Genomic DNA, 16,631 nt, shown 5'->3' on the forward strand with positions numbered 1-16,631 from the left:
ATCCTTCAGCATCTAGCATGAGAGAAAGGGAAGTCTGCGTTCTATCCTTAAGTGATTCTTCTTTAAATGAGACCGAGATTTGGAATGGAATCTCTTGCATGATCACATCAGTAGGGCTAAGTCAGCAGCTTAGGATTCTCATGCCAAGTGATCAGGGTAGAACGCAGTACATTTTACAAATTTTGCTCTGGGGGCTGTTTTGCTTTGCAAATAAACCTTGCTTTTTTTTTTTTTTTTTTTTTTGAGCTGGGTGGCTCGCAATGGCAATTTGCAGGACTTGTAAGTTTTCCAGTGCTTGGCAGGAGGAAGAGCCCACACCACCTTATAGGCTTTGAATAAATCAGGTTATAAACCTCTTTGGGATTGAAGCCCAGCAAGTGTTACCCCTAGCTGAAGCAATGAATAAGAGTTATGAGAATAAGTAGTTTAAGGTAATTTAAAATATATATTCAGTATGCATAATAAAAATATATCCGTACAATGATCTTGATGCTATCATAATTTTTCTCTTTAAAAAAATACTCCCTTGAAAGTGCTATCAGTAGCTCCCTTCCTGTCTGTGTTTTGAAAGGCAAATTCCCTGACCCTGCAGTACTGCTGTAGTTCTCATGTCATTCCTAGAGTCTTCCCTTTTCAGTGGTAATAGTAATACACAGTATGTTTTTCTCACTCTTAGCTTCTTCCTGGCGAAATGCTGCTAAGTATGGAATACTGAAAGGATTAAAAGGGACAGTAAATTGGAATGAAGGTGTGACCTGTCTCTGACTCTAAACAAACAATAGGTAAGTTGTCCTTTATTGAGACATACGACTTGGTAGGACCCCTGGATCTCTGAGTCCTAACAAGAAGTGCAAAACAAGTAACTCAACTTGGTATAAAAAACCCTGATTAAGACAGTATAACAAACCATGATGTGAAACAATAGAGTCAAATCCAAATTCACAATATATAAACCACAGCCAAAACGGAAAGATTTTATCATAACGGTTACGGCTTCCCAAGCCAGAGAAAGCTTACTGTACTTCGAGAATCAACTAAAGTTGGTATAGCAGGGATTCTGGAACTTGCAATAACAATTGAGTAGCTGCAGATTGCATAAATGTGTTGTGTCACGTAATATCAAAGTTATTTGCAAAAATTATACAATCTGGAATGCTTGAATATGAGACACAACAATGTACTGAAACATACATTTATAAGAAAATGAGAGCAATCATTAATATAAAAGGTATTTTTGGGATGCATTACGTGAGCAGTGCTATCAAGGTTAAACAGGTGAAGGAAGTTCAGTTAGCTACTTAGAACTTCGGTCATATAGGTCTATACCTTCCTTCTTCTTCTTTGCAGAATCTCATACCTCTTCTGTGTCTTACGGTTGACCTTGCTTAGGATTTTCAAAGTGCCACGGGTAAATACTGATCAGGGGCAGACAGTGAGGGCGACTCCCGCTAACCATGCTGAAATGTAAGGCTTCTCCTCGTGTTCTCAGGGGAAGACAGACTTCCCTTGGCCAGTCTCATTCTTCCACTGTGGCGTTGCTCTGCCCTCCCTGTCTTTTTCCACTTGTGACTTTCACGTTTCCCTCCAATGACAAACACTCCTTGGGAATTTTTGATCCTTCTGTCTTCTGTCGAATTCAGGGTTTCTTCCTTCTCCTTTTCTTTCTGGGGATGCTACACTTTAAAAGGATCCCTGACCTCTTATTTCCGAGGCCCCGCCATCTTGTTTGCACTTAGAGTGCAAGAGGCAGGTAAAGCTACACTTCTTTCAGCATTTGGTTGATCTGCGGCCTCAAACTCCCAAGGACACACCTCAGCTCGTGATGTTAAAGGCTGCCAAAGGTTATTACTTGAGTTATAGGAGCGGGGCGCATTTTCCTCGGGGGAAGAGGTCTTTTTTTCCTGGTCTCCTGTTGGGTTGAGATTTTCATTCTTGATTTTTGGTGCTACAACTTTGGGGGGTGGTTCTTCGTACTGCCCAGCACACACGTTGGTGGCATAATGCTGACTGCCGTTCTCATCTTTGGCTCTCCCTGGGGGAACCTGAGTCTTAGAAATCAAAGGCTTCTCATCTTCAAAACCGGGCTGACCTTGGCTCTCCCAAGGGCATACCTCAGCCTTGTCTATGCTCTTCTGACTGGTTTGCTGACACAGTTCAGCTGCCTTGGTCTTCTGATGAGATTTCTCCTTTAAGGAAAAAGTTGGGTTTTTCTCCATCTCAGAAGCTGCAATAGATACGTGTTTTTGAACTTTTGATTCTGAAGGCACAGGACCAGGGGCCAGGTCATAAATCTCCCAAGGGCACACCTCCCCTATGTCAAAGTTGTTCTTCTTCTTGGTGGTGCCTGGGCTCATGTCAGAACTGGCAGTGGGCGGGTTGACCCTTTGTTGCTTCATAATCCCAGATTTCTGAGGTTTTCTTGGCTCCTCCAAATGATTGGAGTTTTGGGGGGCAGAATCTTTAGTCTCTGCATTATCTGAATTGGAGTACTTTCTGTTTGCTTCTTTCTCTTTTGACAGAGGTTTCTGGGATTTTGCACGTTCTTCCACGCCCGATGTTTGGGTTTTCCCAGCCAATCCAAGAGTCTTCTCCTTGGCACTTGCTATGACACTGAGAGACTTCTGCAACACGGATGTTCGGGGGTGGCCCGGCTTCTTCTCTGAGCTGAGATTGTGAGCGCTTGCCGACTTACACACCAAAGGCACAGACTCTGTGGACTCGGTCTCACTGTTTTCTTTTAGCTTCTGGGTAAGTTTTTTACTTGACAGAGACTCCAGTGTGGAATTTTCTGTAGCCTCCTCTTCCTGGCTTTCCACCGGTAAACTGTTGGACTCTTCTGTGTGCTCCCTCACGTGATCGTAAGTGCTATGTGATTTCTTTAGCGAGAAGACTCGGTTTCTCAGGGACTCCTCTTTGGGCTTCCCAGTATTACCTGAAGACTCTTGTGGGTTCTTCCTGGTCAGGGCAGTGCTTTTGGCCATGCTGTGGTCTGTGACTTCCTTGTCCTCTTTGGAACACTGCCTGCTGACTGTCTCTGGGATCTCGGTGATGCGCCTCATGATCGAACGGCCCAAGCCCTTCTTGGAGCACCGCTTTTTCTGGAGGTGGGGGTTATTCGTAATCATCTTCTTTCTTTTATATATCTCCAGCTGGGCATAGAGTTTCTTCAGCTCATCCTGCCAGAACAAGAGCAAATTCACAGAGATGCGGGACTTAGTGGTTCAGCCAGATACTAATGCTAAAGGTAACTAGGTCAGTAAGCTTGAGCTCTTTAGGGAAACTGACCTACAGCTTTTCATACCACGTGTGCTCATCAACCTTCTCCTCATTCTTACTTTTCTGATGAACCTGTGCTCTGCTACCCGTAGAGTTTGAACTTTAAGACTTGAACACATGCATCCTGCACATGGAATGAGCCCGTTGGACTTACAAGTTGTGTGGGCCGGACTTGACCTTGGCCATAACAAAACACAGCATATTGTGTTTCCTAATCAATACTGGAAGCATCATGTAGCCATTGATAAAATTACCTGTAATGTGGATTAGGTTTAGGGGACAACAGACCATCGATTACTAAAAGCAGCTTCTTACTCCAAATGCTGATATACTGTCACAAATTACTTTCAGTAATCCGGGCTCTCTGCTCGCAGATCTATCCTATCTCTTCCTAACAGCAAGATGTCAGAACCTGTAGTAGGGAACGTGTATCATGAGTTCATCATCATGACTGCTCCTAAGTCAGTTGTGACTGTCAAGACTGGCCTCTGTAACTTCTACCATGATGTGGGTTTTAGAACTGGGTTAGCCCCGCATTCGATGTTTTCAGTTCTTACGCACACACATCCCCCCTCTCTTTTTCCCTCTGGACCCGTGTGCACACAGGTGAGCATATGGATACGTCAGCCCACGCGTGCTTGCCTGTGTGCACGGGGTGAGCCCGAAACAGGAAGGCTGAAATACAGACATTACCCGAATGTCTTCCGGGTCTAAGCTGTGCTCACTCCATGCGGAGTTGATGCTGCTGTTCAGGTAGGACCCAGACCGGCCCAGGTCCAGCTCATCTTCATACGCTTCTGTAGCAATGTCATCTCGGGGGTTATTGCTTGAATGTGAAAACTGCAATAGAGACGCAGAATGAGTGCAGACATGAACCCACTGGCAGACACAGCAGAATAATTTGTTAAAGGTTCTCATGTTCATATCATTTCTTCAGCTTAGATGAACTCATTTACCAAGCTCCTTAAAAAGATCTGTTGCTATATTTATGTTTTGCTTTTCACGTTACGCACTAGAGCTCTTAGGCCATCTTAATACGTGGTTCCTTAATACGTGGTTCTCCTACCCTTATTTTCATCTTTGTCTTTTCTCCAGGCTCACAGTGTTCACTTACGTTAATCCTCATATAAGTTATTTGCATTCTGAGAATGAAAATAAGTTGAAAAACCCACACAAATGTTCTCCAAGAGTAGGAATTTGGACCCACTGGCAGCTGGAGGGAAATATTTTTTTTGAGCAGTAGGGTCTACCTCGCGTTTCTTGTTCTGCATCACCTAGGGGAGGCTATATGTCACCGAAAGGTACAACTGGCCCTGAACACAGACAGTGACTTTGAGTCTACTACACATGGCTCCAGAAATGTTGCCTCCGGGACCTAAGGGATAGGAGATCTGCATGCTGGCATCAACTGTGTTGATAGTCAGATAGGAAACAAATCAGACACTCTCTGGAGCACAGGGCTCTTTAAGCCTAAAATGATGATGATATCTAAGCTTAAAATTCAAACGTTCACTGAAATTACAGAATTTTTTTCTCAAGCTCAGCATTCTCAAATTCCTCCTTCGTCACATTTTGAGGTATTTTTATTATTTTCACGTGGCCTTTGGGTACGTTTAGTTTCATGGACTCTTGCTATCTCTACTCTTCATCAAATGGAGATGTGGAGAAGAATGAATTGGGGAAATGATGGAAAGCAGGGAGAATCAAAACAATCTGGCCATTTCACATAACATATAAACCAACTGATTGTCCTATGAAAATGGAGAGAATGGTCTAGGGAACATGGGTTCTCTTCTCCCAACTGCTCATCAGGTCAAATATTCCTTTAAAAAATTAACACATCACCCTTTCATGATACAGAGCTATTTTAATGTCAATGTTTGTTAAAATATTTAAGTGGCAGGTGAACAGCTATATAATATAACATGAAACAGCAATTCTCTACGTAAGGAATCATGAACTGACTGAGAAACCACAGAAACAGGTGACTCTTTCCTTCACTCTTCTACTTACAACTATGGTTCTGACATGTGTCAGGAATTTAAGGTCATAAAGATGAATAAAACAGAGTCCGTCTCCTCCAAAATCTCAAATGCTGCTAGGAAACCACCCAGAAGTGATTGATAAGAGAGTAATTGTTCTTGAGCACAGTCTCAGAGATGATGGTGAGTTTAAGGAACACTTCTCAGATAATATCCATTTTCTGCTTTATTATTTGTCCTTAGTATTTATATCTATCTAAAAGAGTATTTTGAATGCTTATCTTAACCTATTTCTTCTGTGTCCCCCTTGTCCACAATATAAATACCACAAGAGCACATATTTTATCTGTTCGTTATTCTTATTCCAGGATATAGAACAGAGCTTAGCGAAGCCCCTCAATGATTTTGTTAAATTATCTCAAGTTGCGATATAGTTCACATACCATAAAATTCTCGAATTTCAATTGTACAGTTGAGAGGTTTTGGTATATATTCACAGTGCTGTGCAACCATCACCACTATCTAATTCCAGAATATTTTCATCACCCCCCCAAAAGAACCTTAAACCCATGAAAGCAGTCATTTCTGTTTCCTCTCTTCCCTAGCTAGTGACAACCACTAACTTGCTTTCTGTCTCAACAGAGCGGCCTGTTCTGGACATCTCATATACATGGAATCACACAAGATGGGCCTTTGTGTCTAGCCTCTTTCACGTGGTGTAATGTTTTCAAGGTGCGTACTAGCTATAGTGCGTACTGGTGCTTTACTCCTTCTTATTGTTGGGTAGTGCTGCATTGTGTAGGTGACACTGCATTGTGCTTCTACATTTATCAGTTGATGGACATTTGGATTGTTTCCACTTCTTAGCTATTATCAATAAGTCTGCTAGGAACATCCATGTACCAATCTTTATGAATATGTGTTTTAATTCTTACCACTGAATGAGCCGTCTGCATATGTAGTACCTCCATTTAATAAACAGGTAACCATATAATGCAAAGTATGAAAAAGGAGAAGATAAATTGCAGTAACAGATTAGTCCATGAAAACTGTGGCTATTTGGTATATATAATTCAAGTAAGGAAGAAAATAGGAATTTTGTTCTGTTTACATTTGTTTGCCCTTTTAGTCAGGCTGAATTTTAATGTTTCACTTATGAGAGGAGGTAAAACCTGGAGTGAATGACAAGCAATCATAAATTCCTGTCTCAGCTGTGTTAATATTATATCGTGTGGTACTAATACAGATAAATGATGTTCCAATATTTTGTTTTTCTATGTGTAAATGAGGAAAATAATAATAATGCTCTAACTTGGGGGTACCTGGGTGGCTCTGCCTTCCAGTGGGTTGGGGCCTCTGCCTTCAGCTCAGGTCGTGATCCCAGTGTCCTGGGATCGAGACACCCCCCCCCCCCCCCCCCCGCCAGGCAAGCTCTCTGCTCAGCAGGGAGCCTGCTTCCCCCTCTCTCTCTCCCTGCCTCTCTGCCTACTTGTGATCTCTGTCTGTCAAATAAATAAATAAAGTCTTTAAAAAAAATAATGCTCTAACTTGTGTTTTTTTCCCACACTCTGATATCATATTATTTCATTGTAAGCTGTTTTATTGCTATTGTGTCATAGATGAAGAAACTGAACCTCAGAGAGATGAAGTTTTGGCTAATGTCATACTGTATAGCCAGTGTGAGTGGAACATATATTCTTAATCCTGGTATTCTGAGGGCTGGCCCATTTTCCCCCACTTCGGTATGCTGTCTAGATAAGTCTTTCCCAGAATCTATCATTATGAAGCAAGATTTTTCTATACAAAATATTATAATTATGTACATAAAAATTTTCTGAATGTTTACAACACAAAGCTTCCTGAATATAAATCCAAACAGGAAGATTCTTAGAATCTCTTTAAAAATTACTTTGATGTTATAGGTACAATAAAAGTTACCTTGGACCCATAATTAAATCATATCTGAATATAAAAATATTTGAGAAAGGGGCATCTGGGTGGCTCAGTGGGTTGAGTTTCTACCTTCAGCTCAGGTCATGATACGGGGCATCCTGGGATCGAGCCTGCATGGGGCTCTCTGCTCAGCAGGGAGTCAGCTTCCTCCTCTCTCTCTGCCTGCCTCTCTGCCTCCTTGTGATCTCTCTCTCTGTCAGATAAATAAATAAATTCTTAAAAAATATATATTTGAGAAGGAGCCAAACCAGATGAGTTTTGTATAAACTGAAGCATTTAAAAATTCTATGGGATGTTTAATAAATTCTAAAAGAAAAGAGATATCTAGTTCCCTGAGGAGAGAGCTTTAAAAACATTTTAGTGTCAACTAAATCTCCACACTTTCCTTTCCCTATATTGCCAGATACTTTTTTTTTTTTAAAAAAAGAGGAAACAACTCCATGCTTATTTAAAATAACTGTCTTGCAAGAGAAAAGTAATGTTAGAGGAATACCTTTGGAATCAAAAGCAACCCAATGGTGACTGTCACAGTCAAATGAGTATGTGCAAAATACAGCATTAGCATCCAGTCAGACTGAAGTCTTGAGGCAAGAACGAATCTGAAATGAGAATTCACCAAGTTAGTAATCCAACAAGATCTCTATTTAAAATACTAGGATATTTGGAAACTTTTTTTCCTCAGTGTTTTTTAAAAGCAAGCAAGCAAGCGTGAAGAAAGTTGTACTGTGGTCTCTGTGACACACATTTTCATCACAGAACGAGACCCAAAGTAACTGACTGCATACGTAAGACATGAACTCCCTATTTATTATTTTAACTTATCAGTAGTAGGAAAGACAGCATATAATATGCTAATCATTTCCTGGAATAATTATTTTGCATGTAAATGGAATGTCTAAAGTGAAAACAGTGAACACATGTGAATTCAAAAGAACAGATTTACAAACTAGTGGCTTCAGGCAAATTTGGGTTATAAGACACAGCCACATAATTCTTGATTCTAATCTTTTTCCTTTGAAAACATTAATTAAGAAAAAAGGGGTGGGTAGTTATCTGTCTTTGTGAATGACCTCAGAGGTTTAAATGATAAACAATGCAATGGTTAAATGAATATACTAATGGTTTGTAATATCATCTTTTAAAATAAAGATTTTAGTTGTTGTGAAGTGTCAAATTGTTTTTAGATAACTGAAAATCCTATCTTGCTGAGGAATTTATAAAACGGTGTTCTAGAACAGTCCTGCAGGCAACATGTATAAGAAAAATCCAGTACTGATACCTACTCTGGTGATTTTGGAATGTTTTCATGAATCAGTAGGTATGTGTACACACTAAAACTCAGGTTTTAAGGACTCATTCTTTTGCAGAAACCAGGTGATGTTTTATTAAGGTCATTTTGCAATCATACTCTTCTTTTAATTTTTTCCCATGCATTGTTTATCCATGAAAGCTAAATATGAGATTTTATTGTGTTTGGAATTAAAGAATTGGCATTTTAAAAAAAAGATTTACTTATTTATTTGAGAGAGAGAAAGAGAGAGAGAGAGAGAGAGGAGAGCAGAGGGAGGGGCAGAGGGAGAAGAAAAGAAGGAGAGATTCCCCACTGATCGCCTGCAGAGCCCCATGTGGGGCACAGCTCCCCACCTGGAGATCATGACCTGAGCTGAAATGGACAGTCAGATGCTCCGCTGACTGAGCCATCCAGGTGCCCCTAGAGAATTGGCATCTTGATACACTGATATATGTCATCATATTTGAAAAGCTAACATCTTAAGAAAATGCTTATGATATAATCATAAAACAAACACATGAATCTAAAAATAGAAGAAACTTATTTTATACCTGCATTATGCCATATTCATGACAAATTTACTAAGTAAATTAGCATTATTAATACTTGAAACAAAATTTCCATCAAGGGGATTTCTTACTCATTTTCACCTCCATCCTATCCCCCGTCTTCTCACCTCCCCTCCCCTGCAAATCGAGCTAAAGTGGAAGCTTGAGAGTTGTTCAACATGGAGATAGTTTCCTCTGTGTTTGGAGACATAAAACAGACTTAAAATATATACATAGAAGTACAGAAAGTTCATGATAGTTTACCTATAACCAAATAGCATTTTAAGAATTAACATCTTCTCTAACTCTTGGTGAAAAAAGTATGCCTGCCTTGAATATGATTAAATGAATAATCACTTTGTTTGGGAATGACATACTTTTGACAGATCCTGTGCTGGGTCAGAAGAGATTTTTTTTAAGCACTGAAATAGGATCATCATACTCAATAACAAGTAACAGTATCTGAGGCATAGGACTGAGGCATAGAAGCAATATAAAATTGTGACCTGGAAAATTATATAATCCAAATCTGCTGGGGCCATTTCCAGCACTGGAGCAGACAGTTATATCAAGTGAGATGGATTTACATTCTAAAAGTGTTCTCATGCACTGCGAATTTCTGTCTCAAATGCCAACACAAGTGAACCTGAAGCCAGCCTGATGATATCTGAAAGGAACATGGTTACATATATTTTAAATTAAAATGGTGAGTCTTCCAAAAAGTTAATTTGAAGTACTCTATACTAACATCAACTGATCAAATTAATCAGTTTTTAAATACTGCTAGGTTTGTTAGGTTGCAGTTCTGAGTAGAAATATCTTAAGAAAAATTGGGTTTTGCAGTCTTCTTAAAGATTTTTCTTTAAAAAACTTTTTCAACTTCTAAAAAATAGATCTAACAGTCAGGAACATAGGAATAATTAAAATCGAGGTTAAGAATAAAAGCAAATTTTTAAAAGTCTTGCACTTTCCCAAAGCTTTGCTCTATGCTTAGTAAAGGATTATAGAACAGATTAGGCAAAATGCCTTCTGCATTATTAGACTTCTAGACTTAATCCTTTTAGTTTATTTTTGTTCAGTCTGGCAATTTGGTGAGAATAAAAGTAAATCTGCATATAAATATATAGTCATAGCTTTAAGTTTATATATTTATGTATGTAGATACGTATCCACAGTTATGTACATATAATTTTATATTTTAAGCAAATAAGAATGAACATATATGCCTATTGATAGAGAATATCTGCTGATGTTGGAGGATTTATTTAATATTATTTCATTCTAGTAAAAATCTACAAAGATGGGTCTAGTTGATTTATATTATTATGTTATTGTTTCCTATTCTTAGATTTTATCAACACTGGAACCACAGCAGGTATGAGTTCAGTCCACATGTAATTAAGAAATTATATATATTTGATTTCTTTAATTATTACTGCCTATTGCTTTCTCCCTGCTCATCTCCCTAAAATCAGTGTTCTATAGATTTACTGTGTTGAACTATAATTTAAACTATAATTCCATCTTTGGTCCTTTATGGCCATACAATTAAATTTCCAAGACAGAGTAGCTAGTCTATACTATAATTCTTTGAAGCCAACATGCCACGATCTAATTGGGTTTGGTCTATGGAGAAAGGTAAGTTGAATTTGGAACTTAAAAGTAGGGTTTTTCAGCAGTCCACAATAGCCAGACTGTGGAAAAAACCTAGAATTCCATCAACAGATGAATGGATAAAGAAGATGTGGTATATATACACAAAGGAATACTATGCAGCCATCAAAAGAAATGAAATCTTGCCATTTGCAATGATGTGGGTGGAACAAGATGGTATTACGCTGAGCAAAGTAAGTCAATAAGAGAAAGACAATTATCATATGATCTCCCTGATACGAGGAATTTGAGAGGCAAAGTGGGGGGTTTGGGGGGTAGAGAAGGAGAAAATGAAACAAGATGGGATCGGGATGGAGACAAAACATAACAGACTCTTAATCTCACAAAACAAATTGAGGGTTGCGGGGTTGGGAGGGTGGAGGGAGAGGGTGGTTGGGATATGGACACTGGGGAGAGTATGTGCTATGGTGAGTGCTGTGACGTGTGTAAACCTGATGATCAACAGACTGTATCCCTGGGACTAATAATACATTATATGTTAATTTAAAAATTTTTTTAAAAGGTAAGGCTTTCCATTCAGGTTTTTTTAAGCTTATCTAAGAAAATACCAAAGCCTACCAAGGCCAGTCACTCTGCTACTACTAGAAGTTCTCCCTGTTCAAAACTTAAAGGACTATACAGTTGTCTCGAGGGAGGCTGATCTTTTAAGTAGGTCATGTCTACCAACACAAAGTCTACTAGGTTCAACATGTACAACTCAGTCAGATCTTGTGTCTATGTGAACCCAGCTAGGCTGATGGGTTGTCTGGGACTCTGTAAGAAAGACCTAATCAAAGTAAGAAAGTTATTATTATTATTATTGTTTTTTAAAAGCAAGCTCTATGCATAGTGTGGGGTTTGAACTCATGACCCTGAGATCAAGAGTCGCATGCTCCCTGACTGAGCCAGCCAGGTGCCCCCAGAAAGCTATCCTGAATGAATATTTAGAATACATTTCTCCTCAGACAACTATCATATGATCTCCCTGATATGAGGAAGTGGAGATGCAACATGGGGGGTTAAGGGGTAGGAGAAGAATAAATGAAACAAGATGGGATTGGGAGGGAAACAAACCATAAGTGACTCTTAATCTCACAAAACAAACTGAGGGTTGCTGGGGGTAGGGGGGTCGGGAGAGGGGGGTGGGGTAATGGACATTGGGGAGGGTATGTGCTATGGTGAGTGCTGTGAAGTGTGTAAACCTGGCGATTCACAGACCTGTACCCCTGGGGATAAAAATATATGTTTATAAAAAAAAAAAAAAAAAAGAATACATTTCTCCTCACCTCGGCCAAGTATTAAAACAGAATTTTCTGAAGAGTGGCTTCTATTACCAGATGTCAGTTGATGTAGGGGGGATATCATGGTGAATGGTTTGGAAAGTGCTGGTTAAAGAAACTTAACGAGATTTCCTTACAGCAGGACTTCCTGGTATGTCACACTGTGCTGTGACATTCCTAAAAGGGAGCTACCAAATGCAATGTGTTATAAATATACACAAGCGTGTAAAAACATCCAAAAGTGATATCCTAATATATCAACAGTGCTTATTGTCTTTGGGTGGTTGGATTAGGCAGTTTATTTTTAATCATTTTATGATTTATCTATAATAACCACCTATTGCCTTATTAGGAATTTTTAAAAGTTCATTTAAAAAATAACTTTCTTGCCTACTTGGGCAAATTGAGAGTTTAAAGTCCATTGAGGGACGCCTGGGTGGTTCAGCGGGTTAAGCATTTGTCTTCGGTTCAGGTCATGATCCCAGGGTCCTAAGATCCGAGCCCTGTGTCGGGCTCCTTGCAGCAGAGAGCCTGCTTCTCCCTCTCCTTCTGTCTGAAGGTCCCTCTGCTAGTGCTCTCGCTCTCTCTCTCTCTCTCTCTCAATGTGTTAAATAAATAAATAAATAAAATCTTAAAAAAAAAAGTCCATTGAAAAAACATACTTAATGATGAAAACAGAACAGATGTAAATCTTAAGATAGAAAAGGATAAAGATCAATTTAGGTAAATGCTTTGAACAGATTTAATTTCTCGGGCAATTAATTTGTTTCTAAGAAATACAGCAGCTGATGTTAGGGCAAAAGTAGGAAACCCTTTGCATGACCTGGTCACATTCTGACAACAGAAGACATTTAAACATATCTGTAAATTTCTTCTGGCATGCTTATAACTCTTTAATTGATTTGTTAATACAGCATTTAACTTACAAATGGTTCTAGAGAAGCATGTCTGTCATATCTTGAAACACGTGTTTGATATTCTGGAAACAGACAATGAAAATGCAGCTTTTCTTGGGAGATGGTTTGGGAGAAATGTGCAGGCTGCGGGGCTCTGCCCACAACAGTGTTCTTCAGTGCTCACTACAGGGCATCCCCTCTCACATCCTTCAGCTCTAGTCCGAGGAGAAGTGAGAGAGCCTTCTTTTTGCCTATTTATAACATCGTATTTTGTTTTGCATCTTTCCTTCCTCTTTTCCTTTTCTCTTTTCTCTCTTTCTTGAGAGGGGGCAAGACAAAGCAAGGAGGCAAATTCCTTTGATTCCTGGTGCTTTGATGGAATTTCCAGGGTTGTCAAATCATAAATACTTCTTTTCTTTCTTAAACGTTGAAAAAGTGTAGGTATGCCTAAGGTTCAGCTGTTCTCTGGTATCATCTATTCCTACAAGTGCAAGACGTAACTTGATAATTATTGACTAAAGTGAGAAATGATAAATATCTTCTAAAACTTTCAAAGATCCACACCTTCCCACTCTGACTCCCACCATTATTTATCACTGTTTTTCCACTGAGGGAAAAGACAAATATTCAAAATTTCTCATTAAATTCTTATGTATGTCCTAACTTTGTCAAGCAAATGAATGACATCTTTTTGTTGCTTTGCAAGTTATAGGATTCCTTTTTTTTGTTCTCACTGAGGTTTTCATTTCATTTTCAGATATAAATAGGTGTAAATTCTCCAAAGATAAGTCATACATATTTCATTTTGTTCACTATCATAAGCTACTTGCTTCCTCCTTTGTACTTACTGACTATAGTGATAAATGGGATATTAAGAAATGGAGGACCAGGCCATACTAATAAAAAGTCATTGCTAAAATGTGATAGTGATAAAACCTCATTGCACACAAAAATCCAGTCATTGGGTTGGAGTGGTTTTTTTGGTTTTGAATTTAGCAGAACTAGTACACTTAAGTTGACTATCTGAGTATTAAGATTTTAAAAGTGTAAACCAGTGTATTAACATGAATGGAAACATAGATGATTTATCTACATCTACTTTATAATGTAAGCATGTGTTGTTTTATATCTTCAGAACAGAAGACATTATATATCATAACAATATTCAATGATATTCCCATAAGTGGTTTAATTAATACAGTAATATTGAGTTAACCTTCAAATAAATAAAGGTGATAAGAAAACATTAGAAGGAACTAAGAACATCAGTTTAGGAAAAAAAAATATAGGGGCACCTGGGGACACAGTTGGCTAGGTGTCCGACTCTTGGTTTCAGCTCAGGGCACGATCTCATGGGTCCTGAGATGGAGCCCCACGTTGGGCTCTATGCTCAGTGCAGAGTCTACTTGGGTTTCTCTCTCCATCTCCCTCTGCCCCACTCCACTGTGTGTTCTCCCTCTTTAATAAATAAATCTTAAAAAACAAATAAACAACAAGCTATCTTCATTTGCCATTTCTGCGACAGACATTAGTCAACTTAAAAACACCATCCTTCCTAAATCTTTCCATTATGCATGCTATCCAGTTTTGCTATTTAAGTTAAACTGAAACACATCATAGAAACAAAACGGTTATTTACTAGCTCTACAGGGCACTTGCCTGATTGTGTGGAATACAGCAGAGATAATGAGCTCGTTGTGAACTGCAACAGCCATATAGCGTGGCTCGTGAAAGGCTGATGGCACCGTCCGCACTGCATAGCAGAGATAAACACCCCACAAGAGGAATAAAAATTCAGCTGTGAGGACAAAAAAAAAAAGAAAAAAATTTTCCATTAGTTTTATAGGTGAATAATAGTGTAAAATTTAAGTTCTTTAGCATGCATTTTGTGTTTGTTATAGAAACATAAGTTCAGTTAGAAACAGATGCATATAAAATGTCATTCACGTATGAATACATATGATATATTTATTTTAAGATTTTATTGAGTGTAACAGAAGATTTTACAAAGGTATAGTTTGGTTTTTCTTTTCTTTCTTTCTTAAAACAGTGGTTGGTGCCTCAGATTTTTCTTTTGCTAATACCTGGCTTTTTCCTAAAATAAATATAAAATAATTTTCCACATCCCCAACCTAAGTTTAAGATACTCATAGAGCATCTGGGTTGTAATGAAGTCATCAGGGCAACAAAGGCTTGTAATGTGTTTATATCCAACTTCTAGAAATTTAAACTCTTACTGCATTGAATCTGGTTCCACACCGTAAAGATACCCATTGCCAGAAATGTGAGAAAATAGGTTGTTAAACATTCAGTGGCATATTTTATAAATGAACCATTATTTCTTCACACATGACAGAAATCTTATCTTTTATGGGTGGAGTGCTAAAGGCTTCATAAAATTCACAGTCATCTTATTTGTGGGGCTCAAGTTAGAAGAGACAAGCATAGCACAGCATTTAAACATAAGGGCTTTGGAATCACACTAGACCTGATTGGAAATTCTGTTTCTATCTCTAATTAACTTTGCATAATCTAAGCCAACTTAATATTTCTGGCCACAGTTATCTTATGTGGAAAATGACAATAATTAAAGTATATATTTCATGAGATTATTTGTTAATGAAATCAAATAATGAATATAAAGCACTTAACATAGTTTCTGTCTGGTAGATATTAAATAAAGGAATAAATAAAAACACACGTTAAATGGTTCTTATTGTTGAACACCTCATTTGACTTTTTTTTTTTCCAACCTGAACATCACTATTTTAACTCATACTGACCAATAATTGTTCAATCCATTTTCTGTCTTAGTGACACGACATCACTGGAAGATAGTATCTAAAGAAGATCATATCTAATCAATCAGAGTAAAGAAGAAAGCTTTAATTTGGAGAAAGTCTTTAATCAAATGCATCACTTCGAGGTAACCTACTTACTTATCTATTGAAACATTGACTTCCATTCCTATATGCCAAGTTGTTTATCTGCCAAGCTTTCAGCATATTTCTGTCAGTATTTAAACAATAGGTAGTGCCCTAATTACTGAAAATCCCTTAAGTAAACACATCCTTCAAGAGTTACTCTAAAACCCTGATGTGGTTAGAAGACAAATATAAAATAAGCCACACTCAAAGATCTCCATGAGATTTATTCAGTCCCAGTTATTCAGTACGTTGGCCACTGGCCATGTGCTATAAATCTTTTTTTTTTGTCCAGCCAAGTTCTACTGGATCAGGAAAAGTGAATCAGGAAATGCTGGGGTCTTCATGTACAACTTTCCTTCTTACCTCTTGTATTTCTGTCCATGGTACTATTATTGCCTCTTTACCCAGGTGTGAAATCTCTGTGCCACCCTTCACTGATACATTTCTACTTTGAGCTGTTTTTCATACAAATCATTCCTCTCAATGCCCACAATGACTATCCTTTAAGTGCCTATGATGTCATTCCTTATTGGTTATAATTATTTTTCAACTGCCCCGTCTAAACCTGGATTAACCCTGAGCTCATTCATTCTTCATTTCCTGAAACTTCCTTTTGATCACATCAGGATTTGTCCAAATCCCTGGTACTCCATGTGGAGTAGCTGATTCACATTTCCACTACAGGATTCACTAAGACTCACTTAGGACCCAGGAAATAATTCCTGCCCCCGCAAAGGAAGACCAGAAGGGATTCATGCCTGGGTAGACATGTCCTCATTTTTAAGACTTTCTTGTCACCCAGGCTTCATGTTAGCTGCCCACTTT

At 38.5% G+C, this 16,631-nt stretch overlaps 1 protein-coding gene across 1 annotated transcript in view; it reads right to left on the bottom strand.

The window, feature by feature from the left end:
• Positions 1–228: 228 nt before the first annotated feature.
• LOC111155597 (G protein-coupled receptor 158) overlaps positions 229–16,631 on the bottom strand; it is a 413,796-nt gene continuing 397,393 nt past the window's right edge. Inside the window, exons 8-11 of the mRNA XM_022515856.1 lie at positions 14,539–14,677; positions 7,705–7,810; positions 3,970–4,116; positions 229–3,176 (exon numbers count right to left, since the gene is read on the bottom strand). Of these exons, the coding sequence (XP_022371564.1) occupies positions 1,701–3,176; positions 3,970–4,116; positions 7,705–7,810; positions 14,539–14,677 (1,868 nt within the window). The 3' untranslated portion in view covers positions 229–1,700. The remainder of the gene's footprint in view (positions 3,177–3,969; positions 4,117–7,704; positions 7,811–14,538; positions 14,678–16,631) is intronic.

This window comes from Enhydra lutris, unplaced genomic scaffold (assembly GCF_002288905.1).
Source record: "Enhydra lutris kenyoni isolate GAN:26980312 unplaced genomic scaffold, ASM228890v2 scaffoldscaffold42, whole genome shotgun sequence".
NCBI classification, from domain to species: domain Eukaryota; kingdom Metazoa; phylum Chordata; class Mammalia; order Carnivora; family Mustelidae; genus Enhydra; species Enhydra lutris.